General features: G+C 40.0%; 1 protein-coding gene across 1 annotated transcript in view; it reads left to right on the top strand.

Annotated features, from left to right (window-relative positions):
* The window catches only part of LOC122552971 (plasminogen), an 82,791-nt gene that overhangs the window by 15,651 nt on the left and 43,826 nt on the right, over positions 1-23,314 (top strand). The window contains exons 4-7 of the mRNA XM_043696295.2: positions 1,095-1,209; positions 4,083-4,222; positions 11,817-11,937; positions 15,377-15,495. Of these exons, the coding sequence (XP_043552230.1) occupies positions 1,095-1,209; positions 4,083-4,222; positions 11,817-11,937; positions 15,377-15,495 (495 nt within the window). The remainder of the gene's footprint in view (positions 1-1,094; positions 1,210-4,082; positions 4,223-11,816; positions 11,938-15,376; positions 15,496-23,314) is intronic.

Raw genomic sequence — 23,314 nt, 5'->3', positions numbered from 1 at the left:
TGTTTTCATTGGAGAAAAGAAGGTTTAGGGGTGACTTGATAGAGGTGTACAAGATGATTAGGGGTTTAGATAGGGTTGACCATGAGAACCATTTTCCATGTATGGAGTCAGCTATTACGAGGGGGCATAGCTTTAAGTTAAGGGGTGGTAGGTATAGGATAGATGTTAGGGGTAGATTCTTTACTCAGCGAGTCGTGAGTTCATGGAATGCCCTGCCAGTAGCAGTGGTGGACTCTCCCTCTTTATGGGCATTTAAATGGGCATTGGATAGGCATATGGAGGATAGTGGGCTAGTGTAGGTTAGGTGGGCTTGGAACGACACAACATTGAGGGCCAAAGGGCCTGTACTGCGCTGTATTTTTCTATGTTCTTCTATGTTCTATGGAACTCACTGTCTTAAAGGATGATAGAGGCAGAAATCCTCATGACATTTAAGAACAATTTAGATGAAACATCATAACGTACAAGGATGTGGACTAATGCAGGAAAATGTGATTAAGATAGACGGATGTTTGATGACAAGAGTGGACACAATAGGCTGATGGCCTCTTTCTATACTGTAAAACTTTATGACTCAATGAGTTGTTTCTACATCCTGGTTTCAAGAACGTAGGCCGTCCCAATCAGTTGTGCTAACCCCATGATTAGGTAACAGGACTTCCACTCCAAATTTTCCAAACGTCTTGTCCTTCTGAAGTGACATGTATTCTTTCATATTTAGGTCCATATTATGTAATCCTGCAGCCATGAGTTTACGATGGGCTATCAGATTGAACGTCGTTGATGCTATATGCACTACTAGTTCATTTGTTTTGTTTTGAATGCTATATGAATTCAGATACAAGATATTTTTTCCTTTTATTATTATAGTGAATGCTATAATCCCTGTTGATTCACTTTTGAATTTGTACTGTCTTATCGCATCCTGACATTGTTTATTTCTCATTTCTCAGGTGAATACCCTTCTCTCTCCCCTTGTCTCCACTCATTGATTTACCAAATCTTGCCAAACTTGCAGCCTCTATTGGTTCAAATGTTTCCAAAGCTTAACATTATTTAACAATTTACCAATTCCTTTCTTTCTTCTTCCTTAGCTTTTCTGTTGGAGTGCAAGTTCGGCAACGGTGAAACATACAGAGGAACAGCAACAAAAACCATTTCTAATAGAGCCTGTCAAAGATGGGATAGCAACACACCACACAATCCAAAGTCAGTCTTTAATCTTCTTCATTTAACATGTTTAACTTGACTCAGGATTAAAAACGCACTAAATAATATTACAAGTAATTGATAAATATATTTGGACCATATTGTGTACTTAATTCATTGGCTTCTTGTTGTATTTAACATAATTTCTCTCAATGTGTAAACAATTACAAAAGTATTGAAAGCAGGCAATGTGTGCCAACAGGCCACAGCCAATAGATTATGTTTAAAGAAGAGCTCAATAGGGTCAAACGAAAGGACTTTGAAGAATTCAGAACTTGCCTCCATTCAAGTGTGTGTTGCTTTTTGCTAAAAGTGTACTAATGACATGCCAAACAATTGTTATTATTGCATTAATAATAAGACACCAGAACACTACACTGAATTAGCCCATTGCTATTCAGACATAATGCAAGAACATTGCAGACAAGATTACTATATTTGTGTACCTAAAACCGCAATTGTATAAATCCTCTGGTCCTAGTAACCAAACTTTACAACCTACAAACAGAATTTGCTGGAAAAAGTCAGCAGGTCTGGCAGCATCTGTGCAGAGAAACCAGAGTTAATGTTACAGGTCCAGTGATGCTTCTTCAGAACTGTTCATGTTGTTTCAAATATAATGATTTTAATTAGCTTCCTTATTACAAACTAACTTTAAACCATTTTAAAGAGCAAAATCCATTATTGGATCTAGTTAGGCTCCTCTTACTTTGTTGGCTGTGTTTATTGTGAACACTGGTGGAGAGCCCACATATGTACAAGAACATGCATTTGCGGTGCCTTGTCACTGTAACAAACAAAATGTGATGCATTTGTCTGCAAAGTTATCTGTGTTTCCTATTTGAAGTTATTTTCTGGGATTTGTGGTCTACACAATATATTTCCAGAGATGCCCAGTCCAGTTGCTTCCTCCACTTGGCCAAAAATTCACTGTTTGTGAGTCTGACAAACAAAGAACTGTCCATCACCAGCACACTTTATGCACATGCTCCAAGCACTGTTGGATACTGCATCTGTGTGTTGCCCTCCGCTGCAGTAGATGATAGTTGGGTGGCAATGTGGCAGATAACTATTTTGCCAGGGAGGGAATATTTTGCATCCTCACTGTCTCCCCAGACCCTTCATTTCCAGCTTCCCCAGCCAGCATGTTCCCAGTCTCCTCCTCAGCTCCTCCTTGGCTTGTAGCCACAATAGGTGCCATGCAGATGTTGATGTCAGTGAGGCATGTACAGATATTTCCTGCAGTCTGTTACAGCTCACGTCACAATCTGTTTCTGCACATGAACGGGTGCTCTTTTCGGAGTAATCACTCCATATTTTGTTTGGCAAGGCAAATACAGTTTTTAGTAAAATGGCTCTCCTTAGTGGCAAAATAAAACAACTACAACCATCTTAACTGCAATATATTTTTGTTACATACGATTGACTTTACATTTTAAAAAATGCTTAGAAAAAGCATTATTCTTTCCTAATATAGTACAGATGGAAAATGTTACTGAGAAATTTCCCTGGGGCATCGGAGGCTGAGGAGTAACCTTATAGAGGTTTACAAAATTATGAGGGGCATGGATAGGGTAAATAGGCAAAGTTTTTTTCCCTGGGGTCAGGGAGTTCAGAACTAGAGGGCATAGGTTTAGGGTGAGAGGGGAAAGATATAAAAGAGACCTAAGCGGCATCTTTTTCACGCAGAGGGTGGTACGTATATGGAATGAGCTGCCAGAGGAAGTGGTGGAGGCTGGTACAATTGCAACATTTTAAGAGGCATTTGGATGGGTATATGAATAGGAAGGGTTTGGAGGGATATGGGCCAGGTGCTGGCAGGTGGAACTAGATTGGGTTGGGATATCTGGTAGGACCAAAGAGTCTGTTTCCATGCTGTACATCTCTATGGCTCTATGACTCTCTAAGCTAAACAGAATATCAGTTGAAGGGACATTGCTAATGTTCATGATTCATGATAAACGTTTTCACATCCAATTCTCAGCATCGAGTTTTAGAAAGGTTAGCAATGTTTGGAATGGGTAAAGGGGAGACTTACTGGAACGGTTATGGGCGTGGAATGTCAGTTGCGTAGAGAAACTGGAGAAGCTAGGATTGTTCCTCACTTCAGAGAATATTAAGGAGAGATTAAACAGGATCTTGATACAATAAATAGAGAGAAAACAATTTCATTGGCTGAGGGTTCAGAAAAGACACGACAAAAATTTACAACCAGAGAATCAGAGAGGAGATAAGAAGAAATTTGTTTTATTTAGTGCGTTACTTTAATCTGGGAAGCACTACATGAAAGGTTGATGGAAATATTCAATACTAATTTTCTAAAACAAATTAGATATACATCGTCAAAGCTAAAGTTTCCATTTGATATGGAAAAAGGAGCCAAAGTGGGGCTAATTGCATAATTCTTTCAAAACGTCAACACTCGTATAATGGACCAAATTGTTATAGAAACTGTGAGAGTAGGAGCAGAAGGTGGCCACCTGGCCTTTTGAGCCTGCTCAACCATTCAATATGCTCATGGCTGATCATCGAGTTCAGTATCCTGTTCCTGCTCTCTCTTTGAGCATACCCTTTGACTCCTTAGCCCGAAGGACAATATGTAACTTCTTAAAAACATTCACTGTTTTGGCCACATCAAGACCATAAGAATTAGGAACTGAAATAGATCATTATAATTGTGATTACACTTTGAAAGTACTTTGCAGGCTGTGAAGCACTTTAGGATGTGTCTGAGTTTTGAAATACAATATATAAATGTACAAAATCTTGACTGCATTGTGTTTAAATTTTCAATACTCCATTTGTCTATTGCCAAACATGTATTGCCTTCAAATGAACACATTTTTAAAGTGACACTGTTTCTTTTCAATTAGTTACACCCCAGAGAATAGCCCACATGCTGACCTGGAAGAAAACTATTGCAGAAATCCTGACAATGATTCCACAGGGCCCTGGTGCTACACTCAAGATGTGAATAAACGCTGGGAATACTGTCTGATATCAAACTGTGAAGGTATTGTCATGTGGAGTTTGACCTTTGAAAGAATGTCTGAAAGTTCAGCCATGACAAAAGAAAAATAGCGAACTGGCTGGCCTACAGAATACACACAGCCCAGGATTAAAGCTACTCAGACTGTTGAAAGGCTAGAAACAATGTGACATTGCACTAGTTGCTTACCCTTCCATTGACAATGTGAACTTTGAAATCAGGAGTACAATTTCTAAACTTGCAGCTGGCATCAAATTGTAAGTGGCAAATGCTGAAAAGTTACAGGGAGAAATTATTAAACTTGCAAACATTCATACAGTTAGCAGGTTAATTTCAATATGTTCAGTAATTTCAGGAAAACCTCTTTACCCAAGCATAGATGATTTAAGAGGAGGCCAGCCAAGCATATTGCAATGAAAGGAATTGAAGAATACATTGAAATAATTAGACGAATGAAGGCTGGAGGAAGAGGTTAGTGTAGAGTATAACCACTGGATTAGATTAGTTGGTCTGAATGTCCTGTATACGTTCTTGGAAATGTTTCCATTTCTGGTAAGACCAACATTTATTGAACTTTCTTAATTGCCTTTTGAGGTATTGGTAAACTGCCTTCATCATCTGGTGCACACTGTGTTGTGAAGATGTTCCCAAATGGTAGCTTTGATATTATGATCTAGGCTGAAACTACAGGATACGTAAGATGCCAAAGCTTAAACCTAGTTTGCATACATTTATTTTTGTTTCGTATAATTCATTAATGTGGTAATTAGTCATTGAAACATACATATACGAGACTGCAGATTTTTCTTTAACAGAAGTTTATTACACAGAACAAATTTTAAAAATTACAAAACATATAGCAAAATTAAGTTTCAAAAACAGAAATTGTTGGAAAAACTCAGCAAGTCTGGCAGCCTCTGTGGAGAGAAATCAGAGTTAATGTTTCGGGTCAGAACGGGGTTCTGAGGAAGGGTCTCTCGACCCAAAACATTAACCCTGATTTCTCTCCACAGATGCTGCCAGACCTGCTAAGCTTTTACAGCAAATGTCTGTTTTTGTTTCTGATTTATACCATTTTAAAATTAAGTTTCAGCCTGGTTCCAGATATAATTCAGTACATAGATGTCAGCCCAGGGAAGTTATACTCTTTGGAGTTCTGCTTAACTGACTCATTCCGGGTTTTTTTGCTTGGGTCATGGAGACAGTTGGATGAGTCCTCTCCAAATCTGCAGACGTTTCACAAACCTGAGAACCTAAACTTTCCGAGTTCTACTAACCTGAAGATTTCTGACCAAACTCTACTGGTTTGGGAGCTTCATGACATATCCTTCTGCTGAGGAAATCATTCCCTGAAGAAATCACAAATCCTTCTTCGAAGGAGGGAAACTATTCTGACAAAATCAACATATTTCAACTGAACTGGAAATTTTGCCTCTGAACGGTATGTTCTTTTTAAAAGCTGCGCATCCAAGATTCTTTTCAACTGAAAACCAGGATAACATGTACACATTTTCTTTACCTGTTATAAACCCAACAGTGTAAGCATCTTTGCAGTAATACCACAAGGATTTGTAGTCACTGTTCTGGAGGGACTTCATAAATATTTTTTAACAAAAGCCTTCACAAAAGTAACCAACTGCTGCTATTTTGAAAACAAGATTCCAAAAATAGTATTAATGCATATAAATGATACAACTTTCAGTATACCAGGTAGGGAGTTCCAGGATTTTGAACCAGCCATGATGCAGGATCATCAATATATTTCCAATTTAGTATAGTGCATGATTCAGTGGAAATGTGGAGAAGGTGATAATGTTACCATGCAGATTTTATGGACTGAATTTTACATTTGTTTTAACTTTAGTGTCAGTTTCATCAAGTTTCGTGGAATGTTTCTCATTGAAAGGCTTAATAAGATCTCACCATATCTTACCAGATTTATTTAATTTACTACAAACCCATCCTAAATTGTAGTTCCATTCTACCACTCATTATCCCAGAACAACTCGCCATTGCTGGAATAACACAAAATGGACCAGAATCCCCGGCACCAACACCATATTTAAAAGGCTGTTGTGCACCCTGACAAGCATGGTCAGTCTGGAGCTGCCCTCTATGGTACCTGATATTTTCCCTGAGCATGGAAGGCAAGGGAAAGTTTGTACTTCACTTTGTGGGCAGACATCTGTCAACCTTGACACACACAGTGCTGCAGACCGGGGACATCCTCATCCCCTGGACCTGCAGAAAATGCCATGGCACCAGACCAAGCCAGCCCGATCCAGATTGTCTTTTAGGTCAGTGCGGCCACAGCTGGCTGGAGGAACACAGAGCAATCTAAGAAGAAGGTCAATGACTGTCTCTATGCTGCCAGCACAAATGCTGCCATCCTCTCTCCAATACCTCATCCTCACTTTATATTTGCTGCTGAACCCATCTCCTACCAAGGCCCATGTTCCACCACTCTCACTATTGACAGTAACATCTTTCCTCACTCACTATCATCTATCCTCGACATCTGACATCACTAAACCTATATGCCTTCTGCGCTGCCCACTCACTCACCGAGAACTTTGCCTCACCTTTACCAAAATTACAGCTGTATTTCCATTTTCATCTCCCTTATTGCCTGCCTCTACTTGCTTCCAGGACAGAAACAGCCCACACCCCATAAACATGCTTCCATTGACTGGTGAAGTCATAGTAAGTATCGTTCCACACAGATGCACAAAGTTGGAACACTTTAACTAGGCAGCATCTATTCTTCTTACAGCATCTCAAATTTCAATCTCTGATTTAAACTTAGCAGTTTACACAGGGTTCAGTAATAGCATCTACTACGTTTTTCTCCATTCAACTCTTGTACTTACTTAGTTTTAAGCTAGAGGTTCTTCATTAATTTACAACAAATTAAGTACTTTGGAGATTTCCAATTTTTCTAGCTCCCAGTTAACTTTGCTACTTCCACTTGTAACTAGATTTAAAACTGTTCTCTTTGCTTTGCATCCACCCTTTCCCAGTTCCATTGATCCCAGACACCTCCCCCATCCCATAGTAAACAGAACTTCCAGACCTGGCAAATAAATCCTATCAACCCACTCTGACCAACTAGTGTTAAAAGACAGTTCCTTCCCAGGGTCTACCTTGTGGCACTGGCAAAAGTCTTCCCCAGCAACTACTTCAATGCCAGCACTTACTTAACTAACTGTTCATTGCTCATTCAATCAACACCATTTCCTTCCCATCTTTTCCGCTCACTAGTGAATCGGCAGCAAACACAAGAACAAAACAACCTGTGCTCAGAGCAGCAGCTCCCCTACTTACAGGGTGATTTTTGTCCCCCTACTAATCATGAATCTGTCTATCTCAGCCCTATGTATATACAAGGACTCTGCCCCCACAGATCTCTGTGGCAAGGAGTTCCAAAGACTCACAACCCTCTGAAAGAAGAAATTCCTCCACATTTCTGTATTAATTTGGCACCTTTTGTTCTGAGACTATGTCCTTTGGTCCTAGACACTCCCATGAGGGGAAACATCCTTTCTGCATTTACCCTGTCAAGTTCCTTGAGAATCTGTATATCTCAGTGAGATCACCTCTCATCCTTCTAAACTCCAATAGTGGAGTCCCAACCAGTTTAGCCTTTGCACATAAGACAAACCCTCCACACCAGGGATCATCCTTGTGAATCTTCTCGAAATTACTTCCAATGAAGTGATATCTTTCCTTAAATAAGGGGACCAAAATTGCTCACAATATTCCATTTGTGGTCTCACCACAATTAGTAACTCCAAATCAGATACAGCCTGCCTCATAAGGTGATGGTCTGTGGGAGAGATCCAAAGTTGATGTTCAGTGGTAAGTGAGCAGATATTAGCAGCCCCATGAGTGAAGCTTAAAGTCCTTAATGGTTTTGGAAATTTAAAAAAGGAGTAGTAATCCAGGTTGACAAAGAGTTCAGGATAGATACCAGGGCAAGTGTCACTGCATTATTAGATAATGAACCATGGTTAAAAAAAACAATCTACAGATGAAAACAATGCAAACAATTGTTTAGAAGCCATAATATTCATGATCAGAGACATGCCACAAGCATCTTTCCAAGAAACAGGATGACAACAAGTGCAAAACCTAAACATACCTCACAATCACGAATTCTCTAGCTTGAATGTCTTCGACTCAATCTTTGTCAAATGGGGGAAAGAATTAAACTATAAGTTAAGGAACAGTCAGTAAAGGAATAACCAACCATCATGCTCAGTTAAAACAAAAATGGTCAAAGAACACCTGATAGAAGGGTTCCTTTGTTTGTATAAGGGTTTAAGGACCTGAAAGGGTTAATGTTGAGGAGTGCCTTAAGCCCCAATCACTACGATTATATCATCAGGGCTTGGTGGGAGAACAACATAAAATCTCAAAAGTCTAAGCCCATCATGTGTTTTCGTCACAGGCATTCATACAAAGACTATTATATTAATATATCTTGTATATAGTTGCTATAATGCAATAAGCCACATTTTGATTGAGTTAAGAGCCTCTTCTCATTAGATGACCAAATGATTTTCCCCTACCAGACTAGGCCAAGCAGCCCTTACACGTTAAACAAGATGAAGGCAGCAAATCCACACTTTAGTGAGTGATAATAAAGAGAATGTAAACAACATGATGAGCAATGGTATGGATTATTGCATGATGGAATCCAAACAAAATAAATCAGAATCCATTGAGATTAGTTAAACTGGAAGAAGAAAACTGTTTTGATCTGCCAATAATTTGGTAACCTGCATCTATACTAATTTGGCACAAATGTTTTCCACAGCTATCAACACTGAGGAACACTCAGATTGCAAGAGCCAACAAAGTTTGTAAGGAGAAAACCATGAGATAGTCAATGAACACTATGCCCCACTTGAACAAATTTACAAAGCTATAATTGATTAAATGGGGAGTCCAACACAACTTTGTGAACAAGTAGTTTTGACAGATTCAGATCTGTTAACGAGAAACTGAGATGACTAGGCTGAATCAAATTCAAGGATGAATATTGATTTATCTTCCCAAGGACAATCCTCAACAACTGTGACAGAGATTATGCTAAGCTGGGTGCAATAATCAAATAGTATAAGTGAAGAAGTGAACATGCTGGTTTCACCAACAACACAATAGTTGTGGGTCCAAACCAGACAACATGTTGAAATAAAAGGTTCACGTACTTCAGCACAAATCTATACGTGGATTGGGAATGAAAATCTGCAGACTCCATGAAAGCCATCACTGAGAAGAGATGACCAATTTTTGCAGATTTTGCAGAAAATTGTCTGTTTCAGCAGAGCAGATACATGAAGGAAGTCTAAAAGGTTACATGTCCTCCAGTTCATAGGATCTGCAGTCTTCAGATTAGCAAGCAGGGAATCAAAGGCAGTCTTCCAAGTTTTATGACAGCATCTTAGAGCAGAATAAAACCTCCAGATTGCTTCAGTTTATGAAGTCAGTCATCAGAAGAAATGAGCTAGTGGTTAATGTAATTATATATGCAAATGTATAATCTTAATACAGATGAAAAATAACTGGGGGAAATATATATAGATCCAAAAGAGCTAATACTGAGGAGTGCCATAAGCACAATGCACTATGATGAGTCATGTGGACTTGTGGGTAGAACAATTGAAAAGGTGTGTGATAAGGTGCAAGAAGGCAATGCCCTAGTGGTATTATTGCTAGACGGTTAGTGCAGGGATCCAGGTAATATTCTGGAGACCTGGGTTTCAATCCTGCCATGACAGATGGTAGAATTCAATGAAAATCTAGAATTATGAGCCTGTGAAACTTTTAGTGATTGTCAGGAAAGTGTCACTAATGCCTTTTATGGAAGGATGCTGCTCTTCTGACACAGTTTGGATTACATGTGATTCAAGACCCACAGCAATGTGGTTGACTCTTAATTGCCTTCTGAGGTGGGCAATAATTGTTAGCTGAGCTAGCAACACCCTCATCCCATGAATGAATAATAAAAACAAATTTCTTATCCCCCACAAAGTCTCCGTAATAACTTCATCGCTATAACTAGTTGCTAACATCAAATAAACTCCAATTTGATAAGCACAAAGACAAATGGTTCCTCTCCTACTACACCAGATCATGCAGGCCCTGTACTTCCTACATTTAAAGATGACAATGGCAGCAAATTTCATCATGTGTTGCAATTTATATAATAATGAGCCAGCACACCAGTACAACAATTTCAATTTTGAAAAGACTGAACAACTGAGAGTCACAACTTTCCCAAAGTGAAGAAATGTTTCTTCACCTCATTCCACTTCAAGATCATTTTCAAATCAAAGCCCTATCATTCATCCCTGTATTAAAAGATTATTTCGCTAACATATAGAATTACATAACGATATATGAAATTGCCAACAAGTTTTGAATTTACCTATCAAAATATTTCTGACTTCAGACTAGCTTTCTCTATATACTGAGATGCTATGAGCCATGTCTCCTCTCATAACAGGCCAGATTCCATGGAAACATTGGCATTCTAAAATATTTATTTCTGCAAAGCACTAGGCGAGAGCAGGATCGGTGTGTGCAGAGTCACTGCTACAATATTTATCCTGGGGCTATAACACTTCTATATGACAGGACTAGAGGCAGGAATCCTGATATCAGGTTCCACCAACTGTTCAGGCCTATGGCTCTGTGTTAATCCCTATCTACTGACAGGGAATTAACCTGACTCCATTTTTCATCGGGTTGTCAGCATTGAGAGGTGTATTTATGATCTAGGTGTGTGTGATGGATTGCAGAACTCTTCAAATAAATATGACCCTGCTTATTATTTTAAAGAGTAATTTCAGCAACAAAGCTTGCATTTTAAACCAGAATGTGAGTGCCATTTCTCAACAGCCCTTTCCACCAACAAGTCAAAACTGAGATTTTTAAATGCACATTATTTCCATGAAAAAAATATCAATTGCAAACTGTTATTCCTTCTATTTGTTCATGATAACAAACTTCATTATATCCATATGCATAGTTCCAGCATTTGATCTTAATATCACCACAAACTCTTGGTTCGGGCTACATTCAAAGTTCGGGTAGTTAAACAGAGCAAGAGACATAACCGTAAAATTAAAGCTGGCCATTCCAGAATAATTTCAGGTTACACATAAGAGTAGTGAAAATCTGGAATTCTCTTCTGCAAACTAGCTATGGACACTGGGTTAATTCAAATATTCAAACTGATATTAGCAGATTGTGTTACTAATATTTCTGGTATCAAGCAGATAAATTGAATTGAGAAATATACCCTCTATGATTTAATTGATATTGGCATTGTTCACATTGTTGAACTGTCCAATTCTCTTTTGTTTTTACAAGAACTTTAAGGGCTCCCCTTAGTTCAGTGAGAACCAGCCTACTCTGTGAAGCTTTGGACTGATCTCTCCCAAATTAAAATCGAGAGACTTGTTTTCCCATCAATGGCACTGGGTAAATGCACACCTCTAGATTTGAATAAATAATTCGTTCTTTCTATTCTGTGATGTTTTCGCACAACTCTGCTCTTTTTTTGTTGCATAACAGTAATGCCATGGGATATGTGAAATTTTGATTGCAGAGGAGTGTATGTTCTGCAGTGGCGAGAATTATCGTGGCAAAATTTCCCAAACAGAGGATGGTACCACATGTCAGCGCTGGGATTTACAAACACCTCATCTTCATGGATACAGCCCAAGCATGTAAGTAAGAGAATTCACTATCTGTATTTTCTTTCATTGTTCTTTAATTAATTTCCATTTGGAGTAAAAAACAAATATATTTTGTCTGTGAAGTTTGGTTCTGATATTAAACTTCGATCATTAATTTGGTAATGTTGACACTTGAGGGAGAAAGGATTGAATAGAATGCTAAAACTGTGGAACATGAAGGTGATTTAATAAAATTGCGATGAACTTCTTGCACCTCTTAACTCTGTTGAATGGTTCCTTGTCCTAAAGGTTTATGTAGGTCCAAATATCAATGGTCCTACTCTCAGCAATTGTTCACTTCATTTTTCTCTCTTAATTTGGTTTGCACTCTGCCTCTCTTTTTCTTTATCTAGCTTTTTTCTCTAATGCCTCTTCTTTCTTCTCCTATTTATCGTAATACCTAGCTCGTTCTCCTCTTTAGCTATACATGGAGGAGTTGTGCATGGAAAGGAATCCCATTCCCCTTATAAAATGGGAAACAAAGTTAAGAGTAGCTACTCAGATTGAGAAAGTATAGTGGTATTCCACAAAGACCGGTGCAGAAGTTACTATTATTCATTAGTTATGTAATGAACATGGAATTGGAAGTCAGTACAAACTGTAAATTTTTAGGTGGCAACAAATTGTTTGGTTAATACAAAGGAGCAATAAAATAAATACCATGAAGGCATTCAAACATCCAGAAAAGGCAAATAATTATCAAATTAATTGCAAAATAGTAAGCAGAGCATGTTGGGTTATGCGAGGGACAAGAAAGAAGCCATGTGTTTGAAAAGCAGAAGCCTAAATGAGAGTACAGCGCCAATGTTAGCCAAGTGTACAAATACTCACATCAATAAAGTAGTGATGCATGCCAGGAAAAAAAGGAAAACCAAGTGCTAGTGTTCAGTTCTAGGTGGACAGAATTGAAAAGCAGAGAAGAATACTGAACTTGTAGAGTCTTGTTTAGGCTACACTTGAAATACTGAGACAGTCCTGGTCACCATATAATAAACAATATGAAAGCACTAGAGAAGGTGCAATCAAAATTCAAAGAATGATACCAGAAATAAGAGGTCATATGTCTCAGGAAAAGATAGATAAGCTATCATGCTTTACTTAAGAGGGATGACACTGTAGACATCTTTAAGTTTCGTTAAAAATAATTGACAGGGAGATATATAGGCAAAATGCTTCTGTTTGTGTTGTGCACCAGAGCAAGGGGTCATATAACATCTAGTAATAACTAATAGGAATTCAGGAGCGAATATCTCTACTTTAACAATGGCACCAATACACAACCACAAGGAGTGCTTGAAGCGAATAGTGTTGACATGTTTAAGATGAAGCTAGATAAAATAAGGAACAAAAGAAGAGAAGGATATATTACTATGGTTAGATGGAAGAGAGTTGAAAAAGGCTGGCTTGGAGCATAAACTCTTGTACAGAACAGTAAGGTCAAACAGTCTGTTTCTGTGCTTTAGATGCAATGTAATGTTCGTAAAGTGGAACCATCGTGATGGAAAAAGTCATGAGCAATACTAACCCTTCCATTCTCAAAGATTTTGAAAAATCGAGCAAGTGGTTAAAATTGTACAGGACAACATAAAAGAGCCAAGACTTCAATAGCAAAGTCATCTAGTTTCAACTGCTCAGATACAGTTGTTGTCTGGTTACCACAACAGTTATTGAGTTGGCACAAAGAGGATAACAGTCAAAACTGTATCAGCTAACCACCAGCTTTATTAGTCTAGTTAAAAACAGAATAAAATTCACACTGTTTGGTTAGGAAAAGTTTAACAGCAGGTATGCAGTTTATACAAGAAACTAAGTACACCCTTACTGGTTTCTATGACATCCCCTCCTGAACAGTTAACAAAAATAAAGGCTAATATCCAAAAATGGAAGCTCATGCAGGCCAGGAGATTTCTCCCAGGTCTTGCGGTTATCTCCACACTTCCAAGCGTAGAGTCCTCAACTCTGTGAAGGTTGGTCTCCAGACATTTTGCAGCTGGCAAGCCGAAATCCTTCATTTTTATCCTTTTTCCTTATCTTCCCAAAATGTGGTGCAATGTTCTTTTGGTTTTTAGCTCGTCTGACAAGCCAGTGTCTTTCCACGATAGGCTCACTTCAAGGACGCTGTTAGAATGACCTCATTATTCTTCTTGTAAATAAGGAATTGCACCTTATACCATCCCTTGGAGCTGATCTGATTCAAGCCAACCCAAGATATTGGCTGGGTTTAGATAACTGCAATTCACAAGTTTGCTGTTTTTATGTGTGGACAGCCCCTGGCTCACACAGTAGACTCACCAAATGTGTTGAAACACACCAGATGTTGCCACCTGCTCCACAAATGCAAAATGAGGGATGCTTGGATGTGCATTGTGGCTATGTGTTCCAGAGTATGGAATACATTACATCAACCTGTCCCTAAGAACTATTGTGAGAGGAACCTAATTTCTCTGTTTAACTCATCAGACCATTAAATAGATAGTTAAACCAGATATCCCATTAAATATTTTTCCACTACACCAAAGTAGAAGTAGTAGAAGCAGCAGAAAATGATTTTGCTCGGGTTGTGCTAGGGAGGGTGGGGTGTGTGGAAGTTTCTGGAGACCAGTTTGCCAGCAATCGAGGTAGGAATGGATTTCCATCACAGTTGGAGCAGGTTGGAGCAGGTCTTTTGTAGCAATAAGACTGAAATGGGAATGTTGTAGCAACATTAAGAATGCGAGGAGCATGCTGATGCTAGAGTTTTGCTGCTGTTATGTCACTAAGCCTCTTCCTTCAATTCAAAATGGTTGCATCAGGAATTGGAGATGAGGTGGTTGTGGGGGTGTTGAAAATGCTTTCATTGACTGCCCGCCAACTCAGCCCCATTCCTAAAAACAGCATCAATCTAAGTTATTTTAGTCTACTGTTAAAGAGCCTTCATCATATTCTCATTTTGAAATTAGAAGTTTAAGAAAGAAGTTTAAGGCAAGATTTTGCTTCAAACCCTGTGGGGGAACCATAAACAAAAATAATTATGAATGAATTCCAAATGAAGAAATTCCGGTCTCTTGCACATTAATTTTATCTTTCTTAAACAGCTATGCCTTCAACAGCCTAGATTCATACCTTTCATCTTAAAACTTCTCTACCTATATTTCCTTTTCTGCCTTCCTTTAAGACTTACCAGTTTGACCAAGGTATTGACCACATAACCTAGTTTTGTATTTCCTTGTGACTTGATGTTGATTCTTTTCTGATAACACACTTATGAAACCCCTAACCATACAAAATGCCCTGTAAAATCCAAAATGTGGTTGTTGTACCTAAGCAATATTGGAAAATAAAGACATTTCTGTCAACAGTATTCTCCTGAATGCACCTTGCAAGACTTACAAGCACATCAACTATTTACTATCAAAATTTTTGAGCCCAATGTAAAACTAATGACCTTCAGTTTTCCAGATAAATATCTCGAGGAGAACTACTGTCGCAATCCTGATGGAGAACCCAGACCATGGTGTTTTACAACTGACATCCAAAAGCGATGGGCATTCTGCAATATTCCACGTTGTGGTAAGTTTCTCCATGTCATCACACATGTCCTTTAGTGTCTGTTCAAACAATGCTATTTCACTTTTAGGAACCGGTGCTTGACTGAATCAATCCAATGTGTGGAAATCACTTTCTGGTAACCTAAAATATGTTACATTCACACCTTGGAGGAAATGCTATTGGAGATACTATCAGATGAGATATTAGACGTCAGCCCTGTCAGATTTCCATAAAGGAGTCTATAGTAATATTTTTAAAAGTCCAAGATAGCTCTAGGCAGAAGCACTGTAGGAAAAATGACAAGTACGTCATCTCGTTAAAAGGTTTCAATTCTTATCTCCTGTTTGCTCCAATATTGTGGTCCAGTAATGATCAATCACTGACCTCTCTGTCCTTGTGGCACAGTGACAGTGTCCCTACCTTTGGGCCAGGAAACCCAGGTTCAAGTCTCACCTTACTCCAGAGGTGTGTAACAATATTGCTGACCACGTTAATTAAAAATACCTAGCTAGCCATGCCCAAATCCCAGGACCAAATCAAAATAAAAGTCATAGATTCATAAAGCATGGAAACAGGTCCTTTGATCAAACTCATCTGCATCAACCAGATATTCCATTTGTCAACATTTGAACCATATCTGTCTAAGCCCTTCCTATTCATGTACCCATCCAGATCTACAAATAAGGTGCATGAATAATTAAACTGTTTCACTGGTGTTGACTGAAGGATCCACCAGAACACAACTCTGGTGTAATTTAATGTCACTTTGAAAAAAGGAACCATCTCAAATGCAGCACTCCCTCATTACTGTATTTTATGTCAGCCTAGATTTGGAGGTATTCTTTCAAACACCTGACTCAGAGGTGAGAACATTATCCTTGAGCCAAAACTGATGCTGGAGCTCACTACCACCAACACTCTCGTCTCCTTTACTCTACCAGAAACCTTGATCCTCTTGCTAGGAAGATGTTCACTGAGAAATTTTATTTCTGTGTGATTTTTTGCAGTTGCTGACTGCACCCAAGCCTTCACTTAATACATCAGCTGGGACCAGTGGTTGTTGGTGAGAACACATAGCTTAGCGTGTTTCAATCTTTCTGGTTCAAAGGAAACAAATTTAGAGACCTATGACTTGGTCCTGTGGAGACAAGCAGAAAATCCTGATTTGTGGCCAATTTTTAAAATTGTTTCCCTGTGCTGTGTGTCACTTTCCAATCAAAGATGGAAAGTGTGACTTTGGAAAAGCACAGCAGGAGAGGCAGTAACCCAGGAGCAGCAGAGTCGATGGTTCGGGCATAAGCCCTTCATCGGGAATGTTTAGGAGTGGATGAGCTGAGAGATAAATAGGAGAGGGGGTGGGGCTGGGGGAGAGATTGCTTGGAATGCCATAGGCAGATAAAGGTGGGGGGTGATGGTGACAAGTTGCAGCAGATAGATGGGAAGGAAGATGGACAGGTGGGACTGCTCAAGAGGGTGGCGCTGAGTTGAAGGGTTGGATCTGAGATGAGATGGGGGGAGGGGAGATGAGGAAACTGGTGAAATCAACGTTGATGCCATGTGGTTAGAAGGTGGAAGCTGAGGCATTTTTCCTCCAGGCGTCGGGTGGCTCGAGTTTGGCAGTGGAGGAGGCCCAAGACTTGCATGTCCTTGGCAGTGTGGGAGGGGGAGTTGAAGTAGTCGGTCACAGGGCAGTGGGATTGTTTGGTGATGTGTCCCAGAGATTTTCTCTGAAACATATATTCAGAATACCGCCCATACCCTCCACCTCCTCCATGAATTTCATTTCCCCAGCACCCAACACTTCATCTTCACCATGGCATCTAATCGCTGTACATGTCCATCCACCATGGCGAAGGCCTCCTGATCCTCTGTTTCTTCCTCACTCACCGACCCAACCAATACCCCTCCACTGACACGCTCATCCAATCGCCTGGACTGCTCCTCACTCTGAACAACTTCTTCTTCAAAACCTGCCACTTCTTTCAGACCAAAGTGACAGCCATGCGCACACGCATGGGTCCCAGCTATGCCTGTGTTTTTGTTGGATATGTGGAACAGTTCAACTTCCGTAGTTACATTGGCACCATTCCCAACCTTTTCCTCCATTACGTCAATGATTGTATCGGCGCCACCTCATGCCTCCACAAGGAGGTTGGACAATTCATCGACTTCACAAACACCTTCCACCCTGATCTCAAATTCACCTGGACCATCTCAGACGCCTCCCTCCTCTACCTGGACCTCTCCGTCTCTATTTCAGGCAACCGACTCAACACGGACATCTACCTTAAACCCACCCGCTCCCACAGCTACCTGGACTACACCAACCCCCACATCCTCGTCATTGTAAAAACATGACCTCATACTCCCAAATCCTCTGTCTCCCAGGAGCAGTACCTGAACATCCCAGATGGCCTCCTACTTCTTTCCCCTCCCACAAGGTCAAAGATGCCCTCCAGTGCATCTCCTCCACTTCCTGCACCTCCGCCCTTGAACTCCACCCCTCCAACTGCAACACGGATAGAGTCCCCCGGTTCTCACCTTCCAGTGCACCAATCTCTGGATACAATGCACCATCCTCTGGAATTTCCACTATCTACCGTCAGACCCCACCACCAGAAATATATTTCCCTCCCCACCCCTATCAGCATTCAGCAGAGACCATTCCCTCCGTGACTCCCCTGTTATGTCCATACTCCCCCATCAACCCACCCTCCACTCCCTGCATCATCCCTCGCCACCAGATGAGGTGTAAAACCAGCACCCACACCTCCCCCTTTACCTCTATCCATGGCTCAAAGGATCCTTGTAGGAGAAACTGCCTACAAGCATCTGCTCTTGCAATCGGCACCTGCTTTGCTCTTTGTTCTTATCAGGTATTCTGATCCTCACACCTTCCCTACTTACAGTTAAGAAGTAGTTGGCAATTACAACACAAAGCTAATTTCCCTCACATCCTCTCCAAAGAGAAGAAGCACCATGCAAATACAGACCAGCCTGTCAACTGACAATGATTGGGAATATTGTGGAGACACTAATCTGAAATAAAATTAACTGCCATTTTGAAAATATATGATTACCAGTCTGTATGATTTTATGTAGCGAAACTCATATTGGACAAACATGATTGAATTTTTTCCCAAAGGACCAGACAGAATTGATATTGCTTTCTAATGTCATTTAGTGATTGCCCTTCTTTAGGAAGGATGTGGTTAAATTTAAAGGGGTGCAGAAAAGATTCACAAGGATGTTGCCAGGACTGGAGGATTTGAATTATCTAGGGACGCTAAATAGGCAGGGGCTTTTGTTCCCGGGAGTATCAGAGGCTGAGAAGTAGCCATATCAAAGTTTATATTATCATGAGAGGCACAGATTGGATGAATAACTAAGATCTTTTTCCTAGGGGGGAAGTCCAAAACTAGAGGGCATAGGTTTAAGGAAAGGGGGGCAACAATTAAAAAGGACCTGAGGAGTAACTTTTTCATGCAGAGGATGGCACATGTAAGCCACAGGATGTGGTAAAGGGAATATTGAAAAGGCAACTGGATGAGTACATGAATAGGAAGAGTTTTGAGGGTTATGGTTTAAATGCTGACAAGTGGGACTAGGTCAGATTGGGATATCTGGTCAGTGCAGATGAGTTCAATGGAATTATCTGTTTCCATGCTTTATGAATCTATGATACAACATGTGGACTTTGACTCGTCTTCCTGAATTAGGCTGGACACATAGCAACAGCTCTAACAATGTTTTATTATGTCTCTTCCCATTCCTTGTCACCACAGCATCTGCTTATCCTTAACAACTTACCAACATGGCTTCCCTCCCCTGGTGTGAATTTCCATGGTATATTTTCATGAAGTTATGCTGAATGAGTGTGGTGATATCACCCTTTTCTCTTTCTGCTAGACACCGCTGGTGCCTTTTAGTACACATTGTTCTTCTCAAAGCAATTCTTCCTCCTCTTCAGTATATCTGTGTAAATCTACCATATTCAGCTCCTCTAGCACAATTGACAATGCTGATGTCCTGTACTGCCTCTTACCTACCTCATCTGTTCATGGTTGTCTACTTGAATGAGATCTGTTCCCTTCTGGAGCATTTTTACCTTTATGGCCACTGCCTATAATTATAATCTAGCAGCTTCTGCTCATTTCTTAATTGCTGTACATGTCCCCCTCCCTAAGATGATACATCCACTGTGGACTCCATGCTACCATATAATCATGTACTTGTCTAAGGACGTATATTATAAGTGTTAGCCTACTAAGTGCGGTCGTATATTGAGTGTGGTATCTGCAATAAACAATTCAATTTGTTTTCAAGTTTCTATTTCTTCATTTCACACTCCTGAAGAGTGGATGGTCACTGGTTAACTTTATGGTATTGCCCATCTACAGGTTGCTTCACTGAATCACATTCTCTTGCAAAATTGTTACTAGCATTTAGTATAAATGCTTTACTACCAAATAAAATGGACTTAAAAGATCATGCAGTTCTCTTTTTTTAAAACTGTATTCAAGCTAGATATTCCTTTCTATTCCGATTATCATTCTCAAACTTTTAATTACAGCAAGCCAAACTTTATTCTAAACATACTGGTCTCATCTGCACTTTCCTTTCACTATAATCTACATAAATACAAAACTGACATATTCAATCAAATTAAGCTGTGATAAATTATCTCAGGCTCTCAAAATAACTTCTTAAAAATTATTTCTAACTTCTCTTCTAACTGGGGCACTACACTATTACTGTTCTATCTCATTTTGAAACTTATGGGGAACCTTTACTTTCCAAACAAGTATTCTTGCAGTACCCTTAAAGCAGAAATCAAACATTTCTATTCGATTTCAGGCATTAACATTTCTTGCACATTTATTTACACTCAGCATAAAGTAACTTGTGAAATTTCTATAGACATTGCACATCTCAAACAATTCCAAATTAAGATATCTGGTCAGCATGGATAGGTTGGACTGAAGGGTCTGTTTCCATGCTGTACATCTCTATGACTCTATAAAATAAATGTTGTTGAACTATCAGGTTTTCATTAAATTTAAATTTCCATTTTTAAACTTGTTGTTTCCATAGAAACTATTTATGCATGATTATCTGTCTGTGTGCTTATTCATTATCTTATATATCCGTTGTCCTTGACCAGGACTTGATTTTATTTACTGCTCTCTTCTAGAAATGAAACAAAGAACATGCAAAGATGCCACATGGCTCATAAATACTCCAAATGACACATCATATATTGTGACCTATCCCTTTAAAATTCTATTTTAAACTTTCTAACATCTCTGCTGAAGGATGTGTCTTTTCTTCCTGATCTGTGTGACTTTAGTTTCCTGTGGCCTCAGCTGGTTTGTTCCACTAACAACCTGTGTGGGATTCTCTGCAGTATCTCCAATGCAGTCACACTTCTCCGATTATGTAGATTCCAGATTTTCACACAATACCCTAGCTTTGGCCTAACCAACACTTTATGTAGTTCTAACATCACCTCGCTACTCTTAAACACTGTGTCTCGGCTAATAAAAGGAAATATTGGAAATGTTTTCTTAATCGTTTTATCTACCTGTCCCACTACCTTAAAGGACCTGTGGACATGAATAGAAATATAGAAACATAAAAAATTGGAGCATGAATAGACTATTCATCCCCTCAAGCCTGCTTTCCATTCATTATGATCATGGCTAATCATCAAGCTCAGTGCCATCCCAATATCCATTGATTCCTTTAGCCACAAGACTATATACATTGCCTTCTTAAAAACACATAATGTTTTGGCCTCAAGCACCTTCTGTAGCAGTTAAGACTTCAGGCTCAACATTCTCGGATATGAAGAACTCACACCGAAGTCCTTCAATCCTTGGTGCTTCCTAGGATTCCATCATTCAATATGCAGTCCCTTGCCTTGTACATCCTCTCAAACTGCATTACCTCACACTTTTCAGGATCAAATTCCATTCGTCACTGAGCAGCTCTTCAGACCAGACCATTTATATCATTCTGTAATCTAGGGCTGTAATTACCACCTCACCTTGAATTTATTGATCAATCCTCCTACATTCAAGTCTAGATTGTTTCTAAATATCACAAACAGCAAAGGGCCAACATTCATCCCTGACCGTGGCACCAGGGAGCAACATACCACCCTGGGGTGTCCTTTGCGTTTGCAGAAGTGCCTATCTGTTACCCTTCTAATTGATTCCTCTGCCATTTATAGCCATGCTGTTCTTTGTCCTCCCCTCTTGGGAGAATCAGATGAGAAGTTTGGCAAACCCCATCTCAACATCAGAAGAGGATCTCCAACATCTGGAGTCCTCACTTTCTCCTAGAAGATTTTAACCTACTGCGAATCCGCTTACAAGGATGCCTTCCTTGAAGAAGCTCTCTTCCTCCCTCTACAAGGAATTCAGTGAGTCCCTCTCTCACTGCACACCCCAGGTCATCTCCTCTGCCCAGAAGCTCTTACCTATCGCATTTCCAATGCCCCTCCCCCAAGTCCCTCCTCCCTACCTTTTATCTTAGCCTGCTTGGCACACCTTCCTCATTCCTGAAGAAGGGTTCATGCCCGAAATGTCGATTCTCCTGCTCCTTGGATGCTGCCTGACAGGCTGCGCTTTTCCAGCAACACATTTTCAGCTCAACATCAGAAGACTCTCACTCCAACTTTTAAGGTTTTGATAAGTGATGTGACAAGTTTCTTGCTAGGCAGCAGCAAGTCTGTCATGTGTTATTTTTAAGCTGGATTTTTTTTTGGGCAGTTCTGCCCTCACCTCTAGGAGGTTGAGGGGTAACCTTATAGGGGTTTATAAAATCATGAGGGTATAGATATGGTGAATGGCAGGTGTCCTTTCTCTAGGTTAGGGGATTTCAAGACTACGGCGGCATATTTTTAAGGTGAGAGAAGAAAGATTTTAAAAGACGTGAGGTGCAACATTTTTTCCACAGAGAGTGGTTTATGTGTGTAATGAACCTCCTGAGGCAGTAGTGGATGAATTACAATGTTTAAAAGATTTGTCGATAAGTACACAATGAGGAAATGTTTGGAGGCTAAGCACAGGCAGGTGAGACTCGTTTATTTTGGGATTATGGTCAGCATGGATTGGTTGGACCAAAGGTCTGTTTCCATTCTATATGACTCAATATGTTCCCAATTAAGTGGCTTGATAAAGACTTTGTTGACGTTCCAACTCATCTCAGCTGTACATGTTACTAAACACGGTAAACAAGTTATAGTCAAGAAAATTTGAAACCAAAGAGCAGGGACCTGGCAGATTCAGCTTGCCACTTGCTCTGATGGATTTCCATGCTGTGTATAACAAAACAGCATCACAGGACATGACCCATAGGCACCAGCCACGTGCACTCTTCAGCTGTGGGCATGGGCATCTGTCATTCGCCAACTCCTCATGACCATCATGACAGCTTTCCAATACACTGACAGAGTGCTCTAAGTTCAGTAGTCATTAGTCAAGAAGGTGTACGTCTTGCTGTATCCAGTGTGCTGCACCAGTCTTACACTTGCACTATGTGCCAGCAGCTTACATGGCAAATGCACAAGACATGCAGAGAGCGAGTAGCCTTGTGTCAAAGTCTTAGGGGCACGTATTTCACTGAAGTCCATGGAGGCACGTATCTGTTAAGGTGTCCTGGCACAGTATGTCAAGAGCTGCCTCCCATATTAGTTTAGGGGATTGGCCACAGTCAGGCATCTGATTGGGTAATCTATTTTTCTGTGCTCAGGGGTGTGGGTGAGGCTCATTGTGGAATTGATATTGGAATTTATTACCCAGAATGCCTCAGTACTGCTCACTCATTCCCACTT

This window comes from Chiloscyllium plagiosum, unplaced genomic scaffold, assembly GCF_037043375.1.
Source record: "Chiloscyllium plagiosum isolate Xiang-an unplaced genomic scaffold, Cpla_swu_hap1 HiC_scaffold_10, whole genome shotgun sequence".
Classification (NCBI taxonomy): Eukaryota; Metazoa; Chordata; class Chondrichthyes; order Orectolobiformes; family Hemiscylliidae; genus Chiloscyllium; species Chiloscyllium plagiosum.
The sequence above is the reverse complement of the archived record's forward strand: the minus strand, read 5'-3'. Positions and strand labels throughout refer to the sequence as shown.